Raw genomic sequence first — 25130 nt, 5'->3', positions numbered from 1 at the left:
GTCCAGACACCGGTGGTGGCAGAAAGCTATACAAAAGGGTAGGGGAAATTTCGGAGTATTCTGCAAAATCGGTTACAAGCATTTTAATCTAAGAAAAAAGCGCACTCAAATACACCTGAAGCCTATCTGCTCCATCAGATTGAAAACAAGACGTGTAGGAGTCCAGAAAAGTGTCGTCCTAGGACTGGAAAAGACACAAAACGTCTTCTGGGCTCTAAAACGAAACCAAGATTTCTTCCCAGTCTCTTTATCTCTCTAGGGTGAGGGTTATTTTCGGAACATTCACTTTCTGGCGCTTCAACAGCAGTTAATCACTCTGCCACGTGGGGCGCGGGCAAAGCAACTGGAGAATTCCGTGCCGCTAGGACCTCGCGGGAGAAGCATCCTCGCGGACCCCTCGCGGACCGCGGCAGTGACCAATCGGAAGACGCCTTCACTCAGCCGTGCACCAATCGCAGGCCTCCTTTCTGCAGACCGTTGGGGCTATTTAAAGGTGCGCGCCGGAGCCAGCGCCGCACAGTTGCGGGTCGGTCGGTCGGGGCGTGTGACGTGCAGCAGCCATGGCCTGCCATCTGGAGCTCAACAGCGGCGCCAAGATGCCCACCCTGGGCCTGGGCACCTGGAAGGTAGGTGCCCTGAGGGACGCGGCCCGCCACCCGCTTGGGTGACCCCGAACGGCCTACGCCGAGTGGGGCTTGAGTGCGGGGCCTGTCGTGCGCATCCGGGCGTGGCCCCGCCTGTGGGGCTCCGGGTAGCGGTGTGAGTCGGCGTGGGCGCCCCAGGTGGAGACACACCCACGGGTACTCGGCGAGAGGGACAGAAGCTGAGCCCCAAGCTTTGCCATCAGGCACCCGTGGCGCCCCAGCCTCACGGGTAGGTTGTCCCCACTTGGCCCGGATGTTGCCCTCTGGGGAATGAGCCAGTTGGGCCAATGGGCCTGAGATTAAATTAGGAGGCGAGAGTTTGCCAGGAACTCGCCTGTTTCTCTGTCCCCTGAGAAACTGAGGCTCTGGGCACAGCTCCTAACGGGTGCGGAACTCCTCAGAGAATTAACCTGGCTTCTGCATTGCTGGGTACCACCCACTGATAAAGAAGAGGGATTCAGGTGGGACACCTCCAAAACCTCAACACAGCCCAGCAGGGTTGAGAAGAGGGCCTGATACATCAGAGTGAGATTCGGGGGGCGGGGAGCGGGAGAAACTGAAAACTAAAAGCAGTAACTGATTTGATTATCTGGCAACCGAGGAACCAGTTTTGGTGGCATTACTGGAGCAGAGAAAAACCTAGTTCTTACGCTACTTATAGGGTAGTTGTAGGTATATGTTACATCCCACCGCTGTGACCTGGATCTTAAAGGAACTTTGAATATGGACCTGGATAGTAAGCACTTAGACACAGTGAGGGAAAGAGAAAAATGGGCAGAGTTGAGCGCAAGTAGTTTAAAGCAGGACAGAGTCCTTTTGTACCCAAACTAAAGTTAAAATGGATAATGTATATGGTGAATAAGAAGCAGGGTATAGACTTGTCTTTCTCTGAGCATGTTTCTAGGCCAGTAGATCAGCATATGCAGCCTGTGTTTCCAGAGGGCGGTTGGTGTCTGTAAAGGTGTAATTGAATTACAACCGTATACCAGGTTGAATTTCGTGCATTGGAATGATGAGGAAGATCATTTCCCTGCTGTAGTGAGCACAGCTACAGAACACAACATGTATAGGCACATGTAACTACAGTAGAAGTTTTGGAAGTAAGACACGACCCACAATATGGGTAGGGTTTTGATACTTCAGTTCTATCCCATTTCTCCAAAAACCGTGGTCATAACTTTAGAAAATCATTTCACAGGCCAGCATTTGGAAATCAGTTCTCAAACACATAAGGAGTAAAAGTTCACAACTCAGTTGCTGGAGAACATGCACCAGCCCCAGAGAGCTGGGTGTTTGTTTAAAATAACATACATTTGTATGGTTAGATCGTTCTGGCCTCTTCTCGGTCAGATATTTCTGTCCCATCCCACAGCATCTGGCTGGTATAATGGATCCAGAAATCATGTGTTAGGTTAAGGTGAAGAAATCCACTATAGAGGAAACTAGAGAAAATGTCCACTCGTGTTTCTGGGGGCCAGGTGAAGTTGGTATAGAAGGGGAAAAGGGTAGAAATGAAATAGGTGGGGTCAGTAGAGACTTGTAAATTTCCTTCTTTGAAAAAGAATATCAACGTAATGTTTTCCCTTGCATATGTATGCATGTTCCTTCATAGATGATGAACAGTCACAGGAGAGGGCACATGGATACAGTTTCTTGTTCTCATGGAACCATGTCAGTGGCTCTGTGGTACCCAGCAGACTAGCAGCAGGACTCTGGTAGTGTATGATCCACCCTTCCCTCCAGGGCCTTCATACCTCCCTTTCTCCTCAGAGGTGAGGATTTCAGACAGTTGGGAGACATTCTTACTTCAGAGGAGTTTCTTCCTCGCTGGCTTGCCTTCCCTCTGGACAGTAAATACACCCATATGGCCAGGAGGCCTGTAAGACAGAGCTAACCTCTGATACAGACCAGCATCCTGTACTGATACTTTGACCTATTTGAAAATCTTTGTAAGACATGGCCATTGTCTCTTCCACATGTAGGCTAGGACTGCGCCCAGGAACGGAGGGACAACTGTGTTCTCAGTCTTTTTCCAGTTAATGTCCCCTGTGCCTCCCAGCCAGGAGTCTTTAGAGATTCTTTTGGCCTAATTGCACCCCAACCAGATCTTGGTATCTCAGGTGAAACTGCTATATATGTGCACATGCCCTGTAGCCCTTTCAAAGGGTCACATGCCATTCTTAAGCTGTGACAGGTTTTCTTTTCAAGTCTAATTTTTGCCTCTTTGAGGTAGTACTTGCCCCTAGAAGAAAAATGTGCAATAGTCTTCCTGCCACTTGCTGAGTTAAACAAGCTTCCAGTGACCGTTCTGGGGTCAGGGGGAAGAGCTGTGGCCATTGAAACAGGAGTTTGGTTTCCTGGTTGCCTGCCAGTGACCAGGCTACACACCTTAACCTCTCCATCTTCAAGATCAAAAGTGGTCAAATAAATCCTGCCTGTAGGGCCAGTCCTGGACCCACATCTATTGTGTGGAGCCGTGTCTTAAAATCAGGATGGGTTTATTGATTTGTTACAGTAGAGCACATTTTATTAGTTGCCGAACCAGGTTAGGGCTTTCAGCGTGGTAAGGCTCGGGGAGGGGTCATTCCTGAGGGTCAGACTTTATCTCTTGGAATTACTGTGTAGGTTATTGAGCTGCCAGATGAACTTACCCATCAAAACAAGTGAGGCTGGTTTCTGAGCCAACCATGGAACGTGCTCTTTGTGGTGACTGTGGGTAGGGCATGGAAGGTGGCACATTGTGATCATTCCGTGGGCTTTCTGTCAGAGGCTTGTGGATGTGGCAGATTGAAGTCTGCTTACTAAGCCACCAGTGTTCTGTGTGTGTGGGGGGGGGACACACCTCTGGAAGCAGGCTTTCCCCTTGACCTCTTGCCTGTCTAGCTTTTTTCTGTCTTTGTCTTCCCATGAAAACATCACACAGATTTTTCTATGGATTTTAGTTTGGTCTAGTTGTCTGGCAACCTTGATTAGTGTTGTCTGCACTCTAGCTCTCAGGAACAGAACGGTCAAGTTAACCATAAGCAGATAACAAGCACAGGTTTGTTGGGGTAGGGACTCATTGACGATACCCATGACAGCCACTGGATTCACACTTGGAACACCATTTGGAGTTAGAAAGGTCTCCAGGATTCAGTCACTCTTGGCCCCATTCTTTCAAGGAGTTGCAAGCCTGCATTCTCCCAGCAAAGGGCTCTAGCTGAGGAGGGCCCTTAGCAGGTGAGTGCAGGTCCAGAGGTGAAGTCTCATAGCCTGGCTAAGTGTGTTCCTGTTTATGCATGAGTGGCCGTGGCAGTTGTTTGACTTTGCCCATCCTGGGCCTTGTGCCCAACACTCTATCGAAAGCCAGGTGCTGCCAAGCCCCAGGCAGGCTCACTACCAGGCAAGCAGAGGGGCCTTTAAGAGAGGAGGCAGTGAAAGTGCCATAATTCCTGGTAAAAGTTCAACATGTGCCATGAGGCAGAGCCCCAACTCACCCGGCCCCTCTTACATTGGCTTTCTCAGGCAGGGATGCGCTTTCCCCTCACAGCTAATATCAGCCATGGCTATGTCGGGGTGCCCCCGAGAGCCTGTGGCGAGGGAGCCTTCTGCATATGCTGAGATAGTTCCTTCAGCCACCCACGGAAGGGTGGAGAAGCCACGGGTGCACTATTAGGTCATCATCCAGGGAAACAAGAGACTGCCCAGCAGGGTAAAGGGGAATGGCGCATGCGGCCCCTCCAGCAGGCAGACTCCTCCCCTGCTGGGTGAGGAGCAAGCCCCACTGCCAGCAGGCGCTGGTGATGGGCTTGTTCTGGCGGTCCCTGTTTTCCCCAGACTGTTTTGTTCACAAGGCTCCAGACAGAATAGATGTTGGCAGCTGCTGGTGACCTGGGGAGTTTTTCTTTCATTTGCTTCTGCCCCAGCTCTCCAAAAGGAATGTGCTGTGTTCATTCAGTAGTGCCCCACACAGTGTCTTGTTCAGCCCTCCAGTCTGGGCAGGAGCAGCCAGGAAGTAGTGGACATTGCTGTGCAGTCTGGGGGCTGGTAAAGTTCAGGGCCCTGCAGGCTCGTCCTGCTGACTGGCCAGGCTTCCCACTCACTTCTGTCTGCTAATACCTCTGTGGGGCCATCTCTCCATGTCTACCTCCGAGGCTGGGTTCTCATCCACCAAGTCAGCAGCAGTTGAGATCTTGCTGTATGATAAATACTTAACTATTTCAGTGAAATGGTGTCCTCCGTTACCTGCGATTTCAGCTAGTGGGGGATTGCTTTTAAGACATGGCCTCATTGTCTAGTCCAGGCTGGCCTCTGCCTCCAGAGGGATGGGATCATACCTATGTCCCAGGCTTCCAGCAATCTGTGCTGCTAGCAAGTGGCTGTCAGGCCCTGCTAAGGTGAAGTAATGAGCCATTACACCTTGGGCCTCCTGCCTGGGGGCTGACTGTGGAGTGCTACCACACAAATGTGTGGTGGCCGAACCAGAGCCTGATCCAGGACCACTGGTGCCACTGCTTTTCGTTGGCCTGTTGCAGACTCTGCCCCGTTTTGTTTTGTTTTTAATCTCATGGTTTATATTCCTTCCTTTCCAGTCCCCTCCTGGCCAGGTGACTGAGGCCGTAAAGGTTGCCATTGACTTTGGGTACCGCCACATTGACTGTGCCCAGGTGTATCAGAATGAGAAGGAGGTGGGAGTGGCCCTCCAGGAGAAGCTCAAGGAGCAGGTGGTGAAGCGCCAGGAGCTCTTCATCGTCAGCAAGGTACCGACCTGTCAGGATCCTGGGGTCCGATTCCACCGGGGGGACCTAGCTGCCAGTCCGGTCCACACTTACCGTGACGGCAGTTAGCTCTGGGTAGGTGATTCTTCCAGGTCCAGCTCAAGCCCACAGCGGGACCTGATGCTTGTCTTCCGCCTATATATCTCTCTGTTGTACCTATAGAGAGCCCTGTGCTGATGACACTGGTTGGGGGTTGACTCTTCCTTTTTAAGGAGTTTCTTCAGGGACAGAACTTAGTTCCCCTTTACAGACAGGGTTTCACTGCTGGCCTGTATTTTTAGCCAGAGGCTGTGGGCGCACAAAGGAGCTTAGATTGGAGGGTGAGGCTGGCTCCATGTGAACCAGCTTGGCAGGGAAGTAGACCCAGAACATGTGGTTAGCACCTTCAGTTTTTTTTGTTTTTGTTTTTTGTTTTTTGTTTTTTTGAGACAGGGTTTCTCTGTGTAGCTTTGCGCCTTTCCTGGAACTCGCTTTGTAGACCAGGCTAGCCTCAAACTCACATAGATCTGCCTCCGAGTGCTGGGATTAAAGGCGTGCACCACCACCGCCTGGCGCACCTTCAGTTCTATAGTTATGCCTTGTTTGGTCTTTGTGAGGTGCCCTGGACCTGACCGTCCCACTTGCCTTTGGAAAGTTGGGGTCCACAGTATGAACTAGGAACTCTGCAGCCACTGCTAGTGTCATGGTTATGGGGAGAGGAGGTGTGTCCTCTGCCTTGGAGCTGCGTGGCTCCCAGCCGGGAAGAGGCATTTGCGTGGCAGGGATAAAGATGTACCTTTGCTGGTCCAGCTGTGGTGCACGTTCCACGACAAGAGCATGGTGAAAGGAGCCTGCCAGAAGACGCTCAGCGACCTGCAGCTGGACTACCTGGACCTCTACCTTATTCACTGGCCAACAGGCTTCAAGGTAAGGGCAGCCTTAGCTTCCTTCTCAGCACGTTATAAGTGCTTGACTCTTCCTGCCTCCGCTCCTGGAGGCGTGGGCCTCGGACCAGCATCAGGATCATCACCCATAATGTATTAGAAACCAGCCTCGTGCCTTTCCTACACCATCTGAACCACCTGTGACTCACATGCACCCTTTGCAGTTTGGGGAGCAGCACTGTTCTCACTTGGTGCTTCCAGAATTTAAAACTGGTGATGACTGGCTAATGTGGCTCCTGTTGTTCCTACTGCACACAGCTGTGGGTGCAGTCAGCCTCCGCTGCCCTTCCTCCTCCAGGCATATGCACACAATGCTCATACACATGAGTTTATACCTCATTGCATGTCGTTCTCATTTGTGCACATACACATTCACAGCCTGGTTCTTTGCACTGCAGAACTCAAATCACTACATTTTCTGCCTCAAGCCCCTGGCTTGTTTTCCTGCATGGTTACCCAGATTGAAAGGTTATGGGCTTTATCCTTCAGCTCTGTTTTAGCTCACTGTGGTCTCTTAGGGCCTGAGGGACTTGATTTTCACCCTTTGTTTTGTTTGTTTTGTTTTTGTTCTTTTAATGACAAGCAAGCAAGGCCTGGGCAGGATGATAGTTTTAGAGGCCTGAGAGCCAGCTGAGACACGGGCCCCTGAGTTTCCCAGCCTTGAGCACCTTCCCTGTCCACATCTCTTCCCCGTGGCAGGATTAGTCTCAGACTTGAGCATGTCGAATCTCCGTCTGACAGCCTCAGCGCTCCAGTCATGACAGGGCCCTCCACCGGGGTCACTGTCTGGTGTCCTTCTCATCCTGGCCGCCAGCTCTGCCTCGCACCGTCTTCCGCAGTGTTTGTAATGCTGAAGACAACAATGGCTCCGTGAAGAAGAGCTGTTGCTGATCATTTTGCATATGTGTGTTTTATTGTTAATGACAGCCTGGGCCTGATTATTTCCCACTGGATGCATCAGGAAATGTGATTCCCAGTGACACCGATTTTGTGGACACTTGGACGGTAAGATGACTCTGGCTGGGACCCTTCCTTATTTATTGCTGGTATCCTGTTCTTGCACGTGAGGCAGATATGAGCGGTCTGCTCTGCCACCTCTTACCGTGTGTAAATCATCCTGCCTCCATGGTTATCTGTTTAGTCTCCTGAAAGGCAGTCCAGCTTTCATGGCCTTCTCTCAGCTTCTGAAAGCTGGCTGTGCATGGGGAGGACACAATCTGTTAGGCTTCTGGACACAAACTTGCTTCAGTCCCTGTTCTTTTGGGATTCACTTGGCACCCAGATCTCTTTCCTTTCTAGGCCATGGAGCAGCTGGTGGATGAAGGTTTGGTGAAATCGATTGGTGTCTCCAACTTCAACCCTCTTCAGATTGAGAGGATCTTAAACAAACCTGGCTTAAAATACAAGCCTGCAGTTAACCAGGTGAGCCTCCCCCAGGGAGGATGCTGCTGTGCCGTTTTATCAGCTAGTCCTGGCTTTTACCTTGGTCCACATCACCCAGGGAATCCTGAGATCTGATTTATCACGACAGACAGACAGGCACATCTGGGAGTGGAAGATTTGCAGGGATAGGACTTAAGGCTAGCCAGCAAAGATATGGCTTCTGACGTGAGCAGTGGGCAGCTAGCGAGATCTGCCAGCTTCTATCAGTTGGTAAGTGGCCAAGGCCAGAGAACACCTTAAAGGTTTATGGCCATAGAGCATTGGTAACAAAATCATTATTCTTAATGTGAAGACCACCAGCTGGGAAATGTGTAGAATTGTTACAGCTTATCTGGGAGGCAGGCATTTCTGTTTCGGGAGAGAAGGGACTTGACCACGTTACATTAACTGGGTCCACTGCCACAGTCAACCTTCCTGCTTGTGTTGCAGATCGAGTGCCACCCGTACCTAACTCAGGAGAAGCTGATTGAGTACTGCCACTCCAAAGGCATCGTGGTGACTGCGTACAGTCCCCTTGGCTCTCCTGACAGGCCCTGGTAAGCTTCCATGGGGTCGCTGTTGGAAATTAGAAATGACTGAAAGCAGTGAGTGAATGTCACAGAATGCTTCCGTGCTGCCATGCAGACCTTCTCTGGGAGGTTGATGAACACTCTTGTACAAAGGCTCAGCAGGGGGATCATGACCCAGCTTCAGTCCTGGAGCCTGTCAACCACCCAGAAGTCAAAGGGAGGGTCAGGGCTAGTGTTTCCAGCTGCCTTGAGTGGCAGAAGTTAAGATTATTGATCTCACAGTCTCTCTGTTCCAGGGCCAAGCCAGAAGACCCTTCTCTCCTGGAGGATCCCCGGATTAAGGCAATTGCATCCAAGTACAATAAAACTACAGCCCAGGTATGGCCACTTCAGGTACTCGAGACTGTTGCCTGAACTACACTCCTGGTGGTCCCTGTTAGTCAGGAGTGGAGGGAGCAGAGCCCATGAAACCTTCCCTGGAAGTGTGGTTTGCATTCCTAGAAGGCAATATTAAGGACACAGATCTGGGTTTAAATGGATTAATTTCCATGTAGTCTTGGAATAATTGTTTCTGCCTTGCTGTCTTTAGACACTGACACAACATTTACTAGTGTTTGTGAACGTTCATCCCAGGACAAATAGAAGAGCCCTTACTATCTGCAGTGTGGGAGATGTTCTTTCTTGAGTGGGTAGTGTGAATCCCAGGCAGTGAGTTACCTTGACTTTGTGATATGCCTGGAGCCATCGATAGAGCAGGACTCTAGAGTCAGATTTGGACTTGATTCAGCCCTGACTGGTGGGTGTCACTAGATGTCTCTGAACCTCTTTACCTGTGCAGTTGTGACTGAGGTGACAACACAGTGCCTGGTATGTGTACACACACACTCAGCACCTCTGGGCCCACAGGTGCTGATCCGCTTCCCCATACAGAGGAACTTGGTGGTGATCCCCAAGTCTGTGACACCAGCACGAATTACTGAGAACTTGAAGGTAAGATCCCAACTGGCAGACTTGGCTCCCCTCCATGGTATGTGGGGTGGGGGCCTCAGGTTCCTCTTCCTTCCCCAGCTGTGTGACTGACTGAACTCACAGGTCATACCCATTTTGAGAGCTATTGTGAGCTCAAGTTCTTGATGCACACACAACACTTCCCAGTGCCAGGTTCCACGGTAAGTACTTGGGGAACGTTGCTATGCTAGTGGTGAGTCCGTGGACTGCCAGGGCCTTCTAGGATACGTGCTGACCCACTGACTCTGTGAGGTGCCTAAGTAGTCATGAACAGGACTTGGGAATGTCTGGGCACCAGGCATGTGGGCATTCAGAATCTACCACCACCACCCTCCCTCACCCCCACCACCCCTGCAGCTCAGGCTACCAGCTGAGAGGGCTAGCTGGGAGAAGAGCTATTCCAGGACAGTCCTGGTGTCCCACGAGCCTCTGTCCTCTCTAAGAGAGGGACGCTCTGCTAAGGTCTGGTTCAAAGTGTGGCAGCACCAAGAAGTGTAGCTCTTCAGCAGTCAGCCCCATAGGCCATGGTTCGGTGGTTCTGATGACATAACAACTAGTCATACCTCCTCCTAGACCGTGACCATGACCATGACCCTTACTGTGTAAAGATGTGGGAAGAAAGGCCTGTCCTGCTCCAGATGGGTTAACCACTCACCTCATCTTTCATCTGAAGTATTAGAAAAGAAAAGGCAGATGACAAGTCTCAAAACACTAACCTGGTGTCTTTGTTTTTTCCATCTTCCTATACAGTCTTTGCGTATTTTCACCTGGCTGTAATCACAAGAGTGTGTAGCAGAATCTTGTCCTGCACGCTCTGAGACCAGGAGCCAAGTGGAATGGGTTGTCTGGGTGTGGGTCCATTTCCAAGCCCCAGTGCTGCCAACGGCCACTGGCCTAATTGTCTCCATGCCCGCCTTACACCTTTAATTCTTCTCTGTATTCTATTGTGGGGTATCTACCAGAGAAGGCTACTTGGACATGGGGTTAAGCAAAAAGAAAGTCTTCACTAGCCAGCCCACAACTACACTAAGTGTTCAGAATCCCAGTGTAGCCCCATCCCTTTCTCAGGGTGAGTTTTTAAGCACAAAACCACATCCTAGGTTGACACACTTCAGTTACAGGAACAGTTGTCAGGAAGCAGAACTGCAGAAGGCAGAGAACAAGGTTAGTTTAGTTACATTTAGAGACTTTTCCAGAACTACAGACTTTGATGCATTAGACTTTGTTTTGGCTGGTGGTGCTGTCTACATGCTGAGTTTTATGGCCTGAATGGTACTTCCATCATGGAGTCAGTTGTGCTAAGGTCTGGGGGCCTATTACATATTCCTGTATTCTTTTGTCTTCATGGAAATGATGCCATTATCCCAATCTGCCTTTCTTGCTCTGACTGTCAAAACCTTAGGTATTTTCTTAGGCCATCTCACACACTAGCTCCACAAGGCATTATCTATCCTTCAGTGCCCCAGCTGGAATGCATTGCTGGTGCCTCTAGACAGCCTGACAGTTTTGTTTCATCTCACACAGCACTTCATAGAATACTGGGTGTCCAGCTGTTGAAACACCTTCCTCTGCTTCATGGTGAATGGAAGCAGACGGGCTACTCATTAAAATTTCCCCTGGTGCTTATCACAGTGGAACACCTTAGTGTGACAAGAATGACTGGTGCCCTCTGCTTGGAAATTCTGGAAGGGAAAGACCTTTTCAGATAGAGCCGGAAGTGTGTGCATCTTGTGGAGAGTAACTAACAGTCTTGTTGAAGTTCCATTTCCTGTCGTGCCCTCTGCACTCCGGGCAGTGGGAGCCATCTGAACTTCACGGTATTGTCTGCTCTCATTGCTTTTTTTCCTTTCTTGTTTGTGTGTAAGGTCTTTGACTTCGAGCTGAGCAAGGAGGATATGACCACTCTACTCAGCTACAACAGGAACTGGAGGGTGTGTGCCTTGATGAGGTGAGTGAGTCGGTGTGCCACTGTTCGATGTCACCCAATGTTGTAGAGTAAGAGGCTTCTCTTCAGGCCCCAGAGAGGCTCTCCTTGCACCCTGCTGTCACACAGACCTTGTCCTGATCCATGCAGAGCAGGTAGCACTGCAGGAAGCCAGGGGAGGAGAGCCACCAAAAGTCTTGTCCAGTCTCTTCCTCCTGCCTAGAGCACAGCTGGCCCAACCTTGACATTTCAGTTGCTTTTCTGAACTCAGATGACCTCAGGGGCTCATCTGGTGCCCACTTTCCTAGGACAATTTGATGTGACTTAATTGTCTTAATGACCCTAATAGTTTGGTTGGAAGACTGTTGCTGTTCTCAGGATAGCCCCGGTTGTGACACCAATTAGCCCCATGACTCAAGAATGCCACTCAGTCACCAAGGACCCTTCCACTTTACCTTTGCTGGTTTCTTACCTTCCCTCTGAAATGGGATTTGGACTCCCAAGTCCCTGGGAACATGTTTACTTCTAATCTCTGGGGGACTGGAGAGGTGGCTCAGCGGTTAAGAGTACTGGCGGCTGGGCAGTGGTGGTGCGCACCTTTAATCCCAGCATTCTGGAGGCAGAGCCAGGCGGATCTCTGAATTTAAGGCCAGCCTGGTCTACAGAGTGAGATCCAGGACAGGCACCAAAACTACACAGAGAAACCCTGTCTTGAAAACAACAACAAAAAAGAACACTGACTGCTTTTCCAGAGGTCCTGAGTTCAATTCCCAGCAACTACATGGTGGCTCACAACCGTCTATAGTGGGATCTCATGCCCTCTTCTGGCATGAAGTCATACATGCAGATAGAGCACTCATATACATAAAATAAATAAATCTTAAAAAAAAAAAAAAAAGCAAGTAACCCTGTGTCCTGGTGGCTCTAATGCTAGCCTTGATTCTCACCCACACTCTTGCTCTTGCTGTCTGCACAGCTCAGGGTTTACACAGTGGCTGCATCCTCTGCCATCACGTGTGCCTAAGGCAGTAACGTCTGTGATTCAGGCTGAGATTGCCTATTTGCATGTTACTGTCACAGGGGCCTTAGGTTCTAAGTAGGCCGTAAACAGCCAGCCCAGGAGTCCCAACCAGGACCCTTACTAATTTTTATTAATGACACTTAACCTCTTAACGTGAAAATCCTTTTGTTGTTGTTGTTTTGTTTTGGATCTGATGGGCAGGAGAGCAGTGGATCACCTGCCTGTGACATCCGTCCGTTCTGAGAACCTGTAGTAGTCACTCAGTCTTGCATTTCCCCTGCCACTGCTGATGTTCACGTTGAAGGTTTGGGGATGGACAAACCGTGTGCTTTCTGACTGACCCTTCGTATCTGCTTCCCTCCCTTGCACCTTTCAGGGCTGTTCTAGAAACAGCTGTGCGTTAGCAGTAGTGAGTGGTCATGGGTTTGGGTTGCGGGGAGGGGGAGGAAGAGGCTGGCTAAGGTTCTCAGACCTCCGAGTAAGTTTTTCCTTCCTCCCTGTCACAGGCCAGCCCTCCCGTGGACATACACTGTTACCCTGAGCCTTTTCCTCCCTGTCTGTCACAGGCCAGCCCTCCCGTGGACGTACACTGTTACCCTGAGCCTTTTCCTCCCTGTCTGTCACAGGCCAGCCCTCCCGTGGACATAGACTGTTACCCTGAGCCTTTTCCTCCCTGTCTGTCACAGGCCAGCCCTCCCGTGGACATACACTGTTACCCTGAGCCTTTTCCTCCCTGTCACAGGCCAGCCCTCCCGTGGACGTACACTGTTACCCTGAGCCTTTTCCTCCCTGTCACAGGCCAGCCCTCCCGTGGACGTACACTGTTACCCTGAGCCTTTTCCTCCCTGTCACAGGCCAGCCCTCCCGTGGACGTACACTGTTACCCTGAGCCTTTTCCTCCCTGTCTGTCACAGGCCAGCCCTCCCGTGGACGTACACTGTTACCCTGAGCCTTTTCCTCCCTGTCACAGGCCAGCCCTCCCGTGGACATACACTGTTACCCTGAGCCTGTCCTGCTGCTGTCTGGCGGGTCAGGAGAGCTTATGAGCGGTCGAGTGTTAGTGAGAGTAACATGCCCAGGCCTGGCTCACAGGCCTTGAACTCTGATGCTTATCACAGAAGAACTGCATTAGGGGGTGGGAAGAAATGAAGGGAACAATGCCCTTTTGCTTAGAACAGTGGTTCTCAACCTGTGGGTCAAACGACCCTTTCACAGGGGTCACATCAGATATCCTGCATGTTAGGTATTTACATTACGATTTATAACAGCAAAATGACAGTAATGAAGTAGCAATGAGGAACTGTATTAAAGGTCGTAGCATTAGGAAGGTTGAGAACCACTGACTTAGAAGTTCCGGAAGGGAAGGACCGCTTGAGATATAACAACAATCACGTGCATCTTCTGAGGAGTAACATAACCTTTCTTTAAAATTGGTTTACCCTCCTGCCCTCCCAACTCCACAGAGCAGGAGCCACCTAGGACTTCAAGCTCTCGTCTCTGATTCTCATTGCAGAACTTACTGGGTTTTTCATTTTTTCACGTGTATGCAAGTGTGTATGTGCGTGTGTTTGGGCTTTGACACCCTGCCTGTCCAGTTTTTCCAGTGTTCGTGCCATTTTCTTCCTAGTATAAGCCACAGGCCCTACTGTGAGCCTCAGCTACAGGCCAGCCCCTCCCCTGGTTCCTGCAGCAAATCATTTTGCTCCAGATGACAAGGAAGTGCTCTCTCCTCTCTCCTGGGAGCAGCTGCTGTTTAACTTGCCCTTTGGGATTCAGCTTTCTACAGCTTTTAAACCCTCCTGTTGCCTCATTGTCTCTGCTCTTTTTGTCCTGTGTTCAGGGTGATCAGATGAGGTGGGTGGGTGTCACATGCCTATAATCCCAGCACTTGGGAGTTAGAGGCAGAAAGATGTGAAGTTCAAGGTCATCCTCAGCTGTTAGTGTTTGAGGCCAACCTGGCTACACCAAGCCCCGTCTTTAAAACAAGAGGAAGATGATATGATGTTTGAAGATCCTGCCAGCTAGTCCGAGTTACGAGGAGGCAAGAATCAGGTCTTGCTGCCCAGTGTGCCCCCGGCCTAGTGCTGGTGCAGTCTGCCACAGGCACGCCAGTTCATGACATTACGAGACAAGAGGAGCCCGGAGGCTGAGTAGCGCTCTCACTGTGTGTGATCAGAAGACTCTTAGAACTGACTGGCTTCTTGCCTCTGAGGCTCAGCTCAAGATGAGACATCATTTCTCTGTGTGGTGACTTATTACAGTCAAAATCTTTTCCTTGAGAGCTGGCAAAATAGTCGGGTTTATTAAGGCATTTGGAACCAATCCTGATGAACAGTTATATGCCCAGGACCGAAATGGTAGAAGGAGAGAACTGACTCATACAAGTTGTGCTTTGACCTCCAGCATGGCCCTGTAGTATGCACACCCACACACGTACAGTAGATGAGTAAGGGAAGGCAGTTTTTGAGTGTCCATGTGTTCTTTCCTGACAGCTGTGCTAAACACAAGGATTACCCCTTCCATGCGGAAGTCTGAAGCTGTGGATGCCTGCTCTACCCCAAGTGACTCGCGCCTGTTCTTGCTTCATCTGTCCTGAGAGGTGTCTTGTGGCCTGTGTCCCTCTGCACTGGTGGAGCCTTGCCCATCAGACCACGAGGGTCTCTGGAGAGCGGTGTCAGTAGCTGAGGGGTTTTCTTCAGCCTTTCTTGGCCTTTCTTCCTACCCACCTGGAGAACATTTAACACAGTACCTTTCCAACCAAAGAGAAGCAAGATTTGTAGTTCAAATAGTGCCACTAACGGTTCAGTTTTTAGTGCTTAGAACTGTAGTCCTTTGGGTCACACTTCTCTTTGCCTCAAATAAAAGTTGCATTTGTGAATTTGGTGATGTTCCATTTTGTTCTTGTTCTGTGAACAGTAGGCGCCTTTTGTCGCACTCCCAGCCTGCCCTCCCTGAGGTCCCAAGCACAGACTGGTGAGCTGTGAACAAAATGAGGACCCGCACCCTAGCACTTTACCACTTAGTGTTAGGGTGGAGGGTGGCACCCTGGCTACACTCTGGTGACATGGTAAGCTGAAACAGGGTGTCAGGACCTTGCCTCTGGAGACTGAGCAGTCCGGCCAGGTTATACCCAGGGATTTTTAAAAGTTTACAAGTTTTTTGGGCGAGTGTTGCTGCAGCCAGGGCTTTCTGCTAGGGCAAAAAGCCCCTGGATGTCACATTTTACTTGGGTGGTCCTCCTCCCTATGAAGGACAATGAAAAGGCCGCTCTACCTGAGGGAAACAATGCTTTTGTGAAGCCCATCGTCTAGACAGGGAAGAAAGGCACAAGAAGCTGACGTCAACTGGAGATGGTGAGCACGGGTTACGGAGTAGGTTTGGGGCCCTCATGCTCCTGCTGCCTTCTGTGGTAGCATTTCCTCATCCAGGATTCAGTTGACCCAAGGCAGGAGAGACAGGATGCGCAGTGTGACCTGAGGCTTCATAAAGCCGGCGGCTCTGTTCCTGGCTTTGTTTGCTGAGTGATTATAGACCAGCTGCTCATGTCCAGTGACTGCTTTCCACGTGCCTGGGATTTAGGACCCTCCTGAAGGTGAGTTGGGCTGCAGTGGTTGCTAGGCCTCTCTAGAGGAGGAACTAGGTTCTGAACCTCAAAACATGAGCTCTACCTGCGCCAGCTACTGGGTGGCCCTTGGTCTGAGCCCTGCTTCCGGTACCACAGGGGTCCAGTTTCCCTTGCTGGAGTAGGCAGGTTCCACCTTCTCTAACTGCCAGTGCTACATTACCACCTGTAGTGTGACAAGATAGCTTACTAGCTGGCTAGTCCCCACGCCTAACTCTCCAGGTAGTTAAGAATTGGCCAGAAGACTGGAAAGTTTGGGGACAATCACTAGGAAGAGAGTTTTTGTTTTCAGACAAAAGCACTGTCAGTAAGCGAAAGAGGGGCTGAACCCCCGGTGTATTTCAAACCCCAAGAGGAGCGTGTTCACTTCTGCCAGCCATACTCTTCAAGGCTAAGGATTCTGTCACTACATTCTTTGTACTGCAATTCCACTTGTTCTGGCTGGCAAATTACTTTATCAGCCTTTTTCCTGGTCTGTAAAATGTTTATCTTAAGAGTGGACATAAGAATTAAGTGATGTCATGAATATTAAACCCCTTCCAAAACATCAGGCACACAGCTATTCAAACATGGCATCCAGGCCAGGGAAATGGTTAAGTAGGTCAAGGTGCTTGCTGCCGAGCTTGAAAACTTGAGTGTGATCCCTGGGACACACATGGTGGAAGGAAAGAACTGACTCCCATAAGTTGTCTTCTGACCTCTATATGCAGCACACACACACACAGACACGCACACGCATGCACACACACATGCACACACATCTAATAAATAGATCATTATCATAACCAAACAACAGTAGCAAACCCACGGTCCCTTTACAGCTCACAAATGGTACCCCGGGGTGTAGCTGTGCCCAGGAAGGGCTCTTTACTCTGCAGAAACAGCACCATACCTGTGGGCTGAGCTCTGCCAGACTCATCCACAGGAAGGAGCAGCTCCTGATAAACCTGATTCTTCATCTCTAGGATTGTATTTAGTGACAAGGAGTGAGTGCTGGTGAAGAGGCTGCCCGTGACGTTCTTTTATAAAGGTGGTTTCATAGAAATAGTTCAATACAGTCATAGGATGTAAGAGATGGTAAGAATCAGAGAGAACATCTAATCTCCTGTTTCTCCAAACCATTGTTTTCAGTTTCACTTTGGCAGCAGACTTTATTCTGAAAAATTCTGCCTGGACCTTCAATGTATAAACTGCAGATAAAGGCTAAGTTGTTGTGGACCAAGTCAGGGAGGAACCAGGCCATGGAGCCAGCAGCATCTTTTCCCATAGCCTCCTCCCCAGCAGGGCCTGTAACACAGTTTCAAAGCCCGTTTTTGTTGTTCCTAACAAACAAACTTTCATTTCACGGAGTTGCTGGTATCTGGAATTCCAGGTGGATCTACATCAGAGTCAGTCATTGGTCAAGGATGTCTGAGGATGTGATTGTTGAGATTCTTGGCTGGCATCTAATTTCAAGGTAGTGCTGAACCACAGTATGTCAGTACTGGATACAGGCAAGGTCCTCACTTGCTCAGTACATGTACCTTTTCCCAAAGCTCCTGGAATGTCCCATCGTTGCTGACTCTCCTTGAATAAGTGACCTCAACATAACACAGAAGCCACAATGCCCTTCATGATAACATCCAGAGGTTATACAGCACCATTGCTGCACTATCTTACAGATCAAACAGCCTCGTGTTTTGGGGACACCTTGAGGCTACAAAAATTTACAACCTGAAAAGTACATATTGCTTAGAGGACACTCCGAAGCAATGATACACATGTACACAGTATTTATTTATGTTTTTTGAGACAGGGTTTCTCTGTAGCTTTAGAACTTGCCCTGGAACTCACTTTGTAGCCCAGGCTGGCTTCAAACTCACAGAGCTCCACTTGCCTCTGCCTCCCAAGCACTGGGATTAAAGGTGTGCGCCACCCTACCCCCGGCTTAGACAAATCATACTTTTTGTTGTTTTCAAAACAGGATTTCTCTGTTTAACAACCCTGGATGTCCTAGAGCTTACTTTGTAGACCAGGCTGACCTCGAACTCCAGAGATCTGCCAGCCTCTGCCTCCCAAGTGCTGGGATTAAAGACATGTGCCACCATGCCTGGCCTATGTACACTATTTAAAAAATATATGTTCAGGTTAGAACCAACCAAAAAACAAAATCCCTGAGGATCAGAGAGGTAACTTACCAAAGCTCACTAGCAGTTTAATGTAAAATGGGCCCAGAATCCGGGTCTCTGGATTTTTGTCTGTTACATTGTATCATAATATTATGATATTAGATTAAAATAAAAATTACAGAGGTTAGAGATGGATTAGCCATTAAGAACATGTCCTGCTCATTCAGAGGACCCGAGTTCAGTTTCCAGTACCCATATCAGGTGGCTCTTAACTGCCTGTAACTCCAGCTCCAGAAGATCTGATGCTTCTGGCCTCCACCGGCACCTGCCATGTGCACATACCCAAACACAGAAACATAATTTAAAGTAATAAAAATCTCTAAACAATAAAAATTATAGTAGATTACACATGTATAAAATATTATCACAAGTAACCAAAGTTGAAATCTACAGTGGCAGGTCATGTTGATGATATGAACTTAATCTGATAACATGAGACTGAGTGTCCTAGTCAGAGTTTCCATTGCTGTGATGAAACACCACAACCAAAGTAACTTGGGGAGGAGAGGGTTTATTTGGCTTACACTTCCACATCACTGTTCATCATGGAAGGAAGTCAGGGTAGGGATCTGGAAATGGGCTAATGCAGAAGCCATGGAAAAGTGCTGCTTACTGACTTGTTCCTTATGGCGTGCTCAGCCTGCTTTCTTATAGAACCCAGGACCACCACCCCAAGGGTAGCACCACTCACAATGGGCTGGGCCCTCCTCCATCAATCACTAATTAAGAAAATGCTCTGTAGTCCTGCCTACAGCCTGATCTTACGGAGGCATTTTCTGAACTGAGGCCCCCTCCTCTGATGACTCTAGCTTGTGTCAAATTGGCATAAAACTAGCCAGAACACTTGGTCTATTCTTCCTCCAAACAAAAACCCTAATGACAATTAAAAACAACAACAAAAAAAAAAAAAGAAAAAAACAGACAAACAGCAGCAGGGCTACTTTATAAAACACATGACCAGTTCTCTTCAAAGCTGTCAAAGTCATCAAAAGAAGCAACAACTGAGAACAGCCTAAGGAGATATGTTGGCTAAATACAGACGAGGCCTCCGATGGGAAATGAGCATCAGATGAAAACTGGAGCTATCAGAATCAACACAGACCTCAGCTAATGAACTCATCGACATTGGCTTACAAGTTAGCTCAAGTCAGTGTTAACATCAGGAAAGTAGGTGTGAGGTGTTTGACAACTAACTGGCTATACTGCCTTCACAAAATTTCCATAAATTCTAAAATAAGATGTCTCATAAGAGAGAACTTTAAAAATACTTAGAAAGTGGTTGTTGTGAGCAAAAGATCTGAACACTCATCTGCTTTAGGGTAGCCACATACATTCCTTACATTAAGCAGATAAAATTATTCTCAGAGTCAGATGGCATCTTTGCTAGCCTTATTCTTGGATGACACGTTTCTATGTAAAGATATCATATTTATGAAAATCAGTACTATGCTAGGCCAAAATTCCTTGACATATTGCCAAAAAATATCACATTCATATTCTCTGGCCACCTTTATGCAAACCTATAAAGTTGTAACAAAATTATCCAGAAACTGCCCCCTACCACTCTAAATGGATTTGGAAATTTTCAAGCAAATATACAATCAAGTCAAGAATTAGAGTTGACGGTAGCAATGGTGCCTACTTATTACTTATGAGCTTGGCATATTTTAATATTCACTAAGCCCCCTAATTGTGATATGAAGTTTTTATCCCATTTGCAGATGAAGCTGCTGGGGTCAGTACATGATAGACCACCAGCCTGAAGTCATAGGGCTAGAAAAGGGTGGAGCGGAGATTTCTGGATAGCCTTCTGGCTCCTATGCTAAGTCTAACCCCTCTGACTACCTCCTAATATAAAGTAGAAAACACATACAGAAATATAAAGAAATGATCTTTGAAGAAATGTCAGACCTTTGCTGTGCAGAGAATGGGTTAGGGACACTCATAGTGTCATACCCATGAAAGAAATTGAATGGTTGCTTTAAAATCTTTCCATAAATTGAAGAGCTCGGTAAAGGACATAGCTCAGTGGTATAGCATTTACCTAGCATATGCAAGGCCCTGGGTTTAATATCCAGCATCCCTCGAGATTCCATAATCAATGGCTTTTTAGAGTATGTAACATTTCAGGTATAAGCAATGACAATCTTATGCAACTTCTTTCAGAAAACTGTTCTACTTTCATTTCTGTTGCTGTTATAAGATGTTCTAACAGAAAAGAACTTAGAGAAGAAAGGGATATTTGCAGTTTCAGGATACAGTCCAACATTGCATCATTGTGGGTAAGTCAAGGCACAAACTTCAACCAGCCAGTCACATTACTTCTATAATCAAGCAGATGAGAAATAAGTGCATACATGCTTTCTTGCTTGCTGCTCAGCTCCGTCTCTCTACTACTACACATGTCAGGATCCCCTGCCTAGGGAATGGTGCTGCCCACAGTCGGCTGGGGCTTCCCACATCAATTAACAATCAAGACAAACCCCCAATTGTCATGCCTACAGGCCAACCTTATCCAGACTAAGTCAACTAATACTCTAGATAATTCTTGACCAAGTCAAGTGGACAGTTAGAACTAACCACTGCACAGAAAAAGAGGGAAGGTTTTCAAACCCATTTTATACAGCAACACATCTTTGATACTAAAATCTGAGTGGAACACTTCAAGAAAGGGAAAAAAATCACAGCCTAATCTCATCAAAGACAAACATCTTGAACAAAATGTAGTTAACATTATTAGATAATGTATAAAATGACCAACATGATTTTATCTCAGATATTCACTGTTGGTTTACTGCTGCAAAGTAATGCAATTCTCCAGCTAAACAAATTATATATATAACAAATATATACACATATATTAGAGAATATATATATATATATATATATAGTAGAGAAAGATATCAGATAAAATTCAAATGATTTTATGATAAAAATCTTTTGGTAAATAAGGAAAAGGAAAGCATGTCTAACATGGTAAAGGGCATCTATGTCGTTATCAACATCACTCTCTGATAGTATAGCCTCACTTCGTGCAAACTATAGCCATATGCTTCCGTGTGAGTGATTCTAAAAAAAAAAAATAAGAAAAATAGTAAATAAAAATAGACAGTAAAATTCCATTGATATAAAGGTTGTAAATAGGCAAACTAACGTATTTTGAAACTATTATGGGTCTTAAAACTATATGGAAGAACAAGGGAACAATTTAACATCCATGCTCAGTCTTGATATGAGGGAGGTATATACAACAGTCCTCTGAGGTACTACTGATTTCTCAACCTGGGTCCTGAGAACATGCATGCTTATTTTCAATCTTCATTATTTTAATTTTATTCTAGTGTGTGTGTGGTATATATAAGCATTCGTGTGTGTGTGTGTGTGTGTGTGTGTGTGTGTGTGTGTGTGTGTGTGTGTGTGCACAGACAGAAATTGACATCTGGTGTTTTCTTTGGATATTCTCCACATTATTTTTTGAGACAGGGTTCTTGGGAACCTGAAATTCATTGATTCGGCTAGACAGGTCAGCAGCAAGCTCCAGGGTCTGCCTGTCTCCACCCACACACTTGCCCCCCAGAACTGGGGTTACATGGACGTACTGCTAGGTCTCACACGGTCTCACACGGGTTCTGGGATCTGAATCCAGTCCTTATATTTGCACAACAAGCACTTTACCTACTGAACCACCTCTCCAGCTGCTTATGTTCAAACGTTACACAGAGAATCTATACTACTGTATGTACACTTTATAATGAACTCTCGGGGACCAAGGGCAGCAGCAATAGCTCTCCCAACCAACAACTCAAAGGGAGGGTTCCTAAGCTGGCATGGGGATTTCGTTAGTCTGTGGGTCTTGGGGTGAGCACCCTATGTGGCATAACGCTATTTAATCTATCTATCTATCTATCTATCTATCTATCTATCTATCTATCTATCTATCATCTAATGCATCTTAATTTTTATTTTATTTTTTGAGACAGGGTTTCTCTGTGTATCCCTGACTGTCCTGGAATTTGCTCTGTAGACAGGCTGGCCTGGACCTCACAGAGCTCCACCTGCCTCTGCCTCCTGAGTGCTGGCATTAGAGGCGTGCGCCACCACTGCCCAGCTAGCTAATGTATTTTTTAAAAAGCTTGTAAGATGTTTCTGTTTTTTCAAACATCTTTCATGTTATTTGTCCCTTCTTCCTCCCTGACTATATCCCCCCCCCCACTTCCCCCTTCCCAGGTAAAGTCCTCTCCTCATTTTCCCCATCCCTGCCCCCTTCCTGGCACCTCCTCTCCTACTGTGCCCCTCTCTAGAACTCACTCGCCCCCTTTCCCCCATGGTCCCTTTCTATTTTTCTGTCTGCTGCTGTTACTTCAGGTTATATATCCAAATCTAAAGATTCAGAGCTAGGAACCAAATGAAAGCGAACACGTGGTGTTTCTTTCTAGGGCAGGGTGGGGGCTGCCTTACTCAGCACAATATTCCCTGGTTCCATCTATGTCCTGTAAATTTCATTTTTCTTTACCAGTAGAATTCCGTTGTATATATGTAGCACATTATTCATTAGTTGAACGCCATTAGGTTGTTCCCACTTCCTAGCTCCTATGAATAGAGTGGTAATGAACATGGCTGAGCAAGTGTCTCTGTAGCAGGAAAACCAACCCTTTGGTTTTATGCCGAGGAGTGGTATATCTGGGTCAGGCGGTAGAGCTACTTCGAGCTTGTTGAGAAGTCTCCACAGTGTCTATAGAGGCTGCACCTGTCTGCAATCCCACCAACAGTGAAGGAGGGGTTCCCTTTCCTGACATTGCCAGTGTTTGGGAGTTGTGCCCTTGATCTCAGCAATTCTGACTGGAGTAAGATGAAACCTCAAAGCATTTTTTATTTGAATTTTCCTAACTGCTAAGGATGTTGAACACTTTCGAAGACATTTCTTGGCTATTTTTATTTTTTGTCTTGAGAATTCTATGTTCAGATCCATAGCCCATTTTTAATGATAAAAAATGAACTTTTGCTACATTTTGTTGGTCCTCACACCAGTCTTTTGAAATTTACATATCGTAAGTCTCACTTTACAGATGGACTTAGCCGGGGGAAACCCAGTGACATGCTGAAGATCTCACAGCTTGTCAACAATGCCACCTCCTGATCTGTGTTCTTTCCCCTGAATCACACCGACCTATTCTTATGAGGATTGCTGTTCTTGTAACTCTTGACAGAGAGAATTTGGAGTGGCCAGCTGCATGTGACTAAGCAGGAAGAAAGCAAGCAAGTCCTTTGAACAGAATTATCTTTTTAAACTGATTTCCTCTCTGGCTCTTCTTAGTTTGCTCAATCATGAGCGAGAGGCATGGTCTTCCGTAAGGCGGAAGTCATTCCAGTGGCATGCGGATGTGAGAGAGACGGTCAGAGATGAAGCAGCAGATTTTGAACTATCAGGGCCCCCATCTTGCAGGTAGCTGGAACACAGGCAACGGAAGGCCAACCTTGGGGCCCTGCCCAGGGGTCAGACAAGTTTGGATGAATTTGGAGTATAAGTCAAAAGGGGTCAAAGGGTGGGATCCTGACCACAGGAAAAGAGTAGACCTGCAGCTGTCCTTGGTTCCCACAGGAGAGGAGGCATGGGGGCCAGTACAGTTTAGTACAGTGGAGAGGTCCTGGGGCAGGAGCACAGCATGACGTCAGAAACAGGGTGGAGGTACAGAACAGAGGGTGGCTGCAAGCCCACTTCACTGTGTAGTCCATATGAGCCTTTGGCAATGGCTTCCTGGACCTGAGCCCCCAAGAGAAACAGGTGGCTCCCCCTGCTCCCCAGGTAGCATGGCTCAACAGGTTTGGACTGGAAATGCCGGTCTTTGTAAAAGTTCTCAGTGGTCTGAGGCTCTGTAGAGGAGAGGTTAAATGACTATGTCAAGTGCAGTCAGCTGGTCTGAGTGGTTACAGTGAAGACTAGAGCTTAGCCTATTAGCTTTAGTACAGTATTCTTTTTCCATAGGTCACTGCTGCAGGTAGAGTTAACTGTCAACTTGACTGAAGCTAGAGTCACCCAGGATAGGCTTCTGGGTATGTGTGTATGGGATTTTCTTGATTATTAATTGATGTGGGAAGACCCACCCACTGTAGACATCACCATTCCCTGAAGGGGATCCTGGGCTGTATAGGTGTAGAGAGGATGAGCAGCAGGTGGCATGCATACAAGCATTCACTGGTCCCTCCTGACTGTGGATGTTGGGGACCAGCTGCTTCAAGTTCCTGCTCTCCCATGATAGACTGTAACCCAGAACTGCGAGCTATATCAAACGCTTTCTTCTTTAAGTCGAAGCGTGTTGCCACAGCAACAGGAAAAGAGACTAAGACAGTCACCTACGCCGCCGTCCTCTTGGTCCGGACATCGTTTGGACACTCCCAGTCATCAGCTGTGGCGCTGTCTGCACCACAGACCACACTGTTTCAGCTTCCAGTGAGGACCCACAAGGAAGCCCAAGGTCTCTTCTCTGGACTCGGGGAGAATAAGGAAAATGGGATGTGGGTTTTCTGTTCTCCTCCCAGCCCCACCTCAACCAGATAAAGTCCTTCTTGATTACTTTGTTTAATTCCACACCATCTTACTTGAAAAGGAGCTCTGAGTCTTTCAGTTTGGTTTGGCTTTTTGAGACAGGTTTTTTTTTTTTTTTGGTCAGGGTTCTCTATGTAACCCTAACAGTCATGAACTCACCAGGCTGGCCTTGAACTCACAGACTCACCTGTCTCTGTCTCCTGAATGCTGGGATTAAAGGTGTGCACTATCGCACCCAGCTCTGATTCTTTATTATTCATTTTATTTGGTAGGTGTGTGTGTGTGTGTGTGTGTGTGTGTGTGTGTGTGTGTGTGTGTGTGTGTTCAGGCATACATGATACAGCAAGTGTGTGGTGCTCAGAAGACAACTTGTGAGCATCAATTCTGCTTCTCATCTTTGACAGTGTGGATCCTGGGGATTGAACTCAGGTCTTCAGGCTTGGAGGCAGGCACCTTTACTCACTGAGCCACCTTCTTGGGCTCAGGTTCTGATTCTTAAAAAGCGTTTAAGGGAAAAGAAAAAAAAATCTTCCATGAAGAGCAAAGTTGAATGTCTTGGGATTCTCT

General features: G+C 47.7%; 1 protein-coding gene across 1 annotated transcript; it reads left to right on the top strand.

Annotated features, from left to right (window-relative positions):
• The first annotated feature begins 392 nt into the window (after window positions 1-392).
• Window positions 393-15107, top strand: LOC128099115 (aldo-keto reductase family 1 member B1). Its single transcript, XM_052720806.1, has 10 exons — window positions 393-626; window positions 5216-5383; window positions 6191-6307; window positions 7252-7329; window positions 7624-7746; window positions 8197-8303; window positions 8573-8654; window positions 9183-9266; window positions 11150-11232; window positions 14722-15107. Exons 1-10 carry the CDS (start codon window positions 561-563, stop codon window positions 14762-14764), a joined length of 951 nt encoding a protein of 316 aa, XP_052576766.1. The 5' UTR covers window positions 393-560; the 3' UTR covers window positions 14765-15107.
• Window positions 15108-25130: the final 10023 nt, after the last annotated feature.

Source organism: Peromyscus californicus, unplaced genomic scaffold (assembly GCF_007827085.1).
Source record: "Peromyscus californicus insignis strain IS unplaced genomic scaffold, ASM782708v3 Scaffold_6__1_contigs__length_162567912, whole genome shotgun sequence".
NCBI classification, from domain to species: domain Eukaryota; kingdom Metazoa; phylum Chordata; class Mammalia; order Rodentia; family Cricetidae; genus Peromyscus; species Peromyscus californicus.
This window is presented reverse-complemented; position numbering and strand designations above follow the sequence as displayed.

Bases quoted from the DNA above. Each gene is read 5' to 3' on its own strand.
- LOC128099115 (XM_052720806.1), top strand. From the start codon at position 561: ATGGCCTGCCATCTGGAGCTCAACAGCGGCGCCAAGATGCCCACCCTG. The intron at 7,330-7,623 runs GTAAGATGACTC...TTTCCTTTCTAG, and splicing joins ATTTTGTGGACACTTGGACG to GCCATGGAGCAGCTGGTGGA. The intron at 8,655-9,182 runs GTATGGCCACTT...CTGGGCCCACAG, and splicing joins ACAATAAAACTACAGCCCAG to GTGCTGATCCGCTTCCCCAT.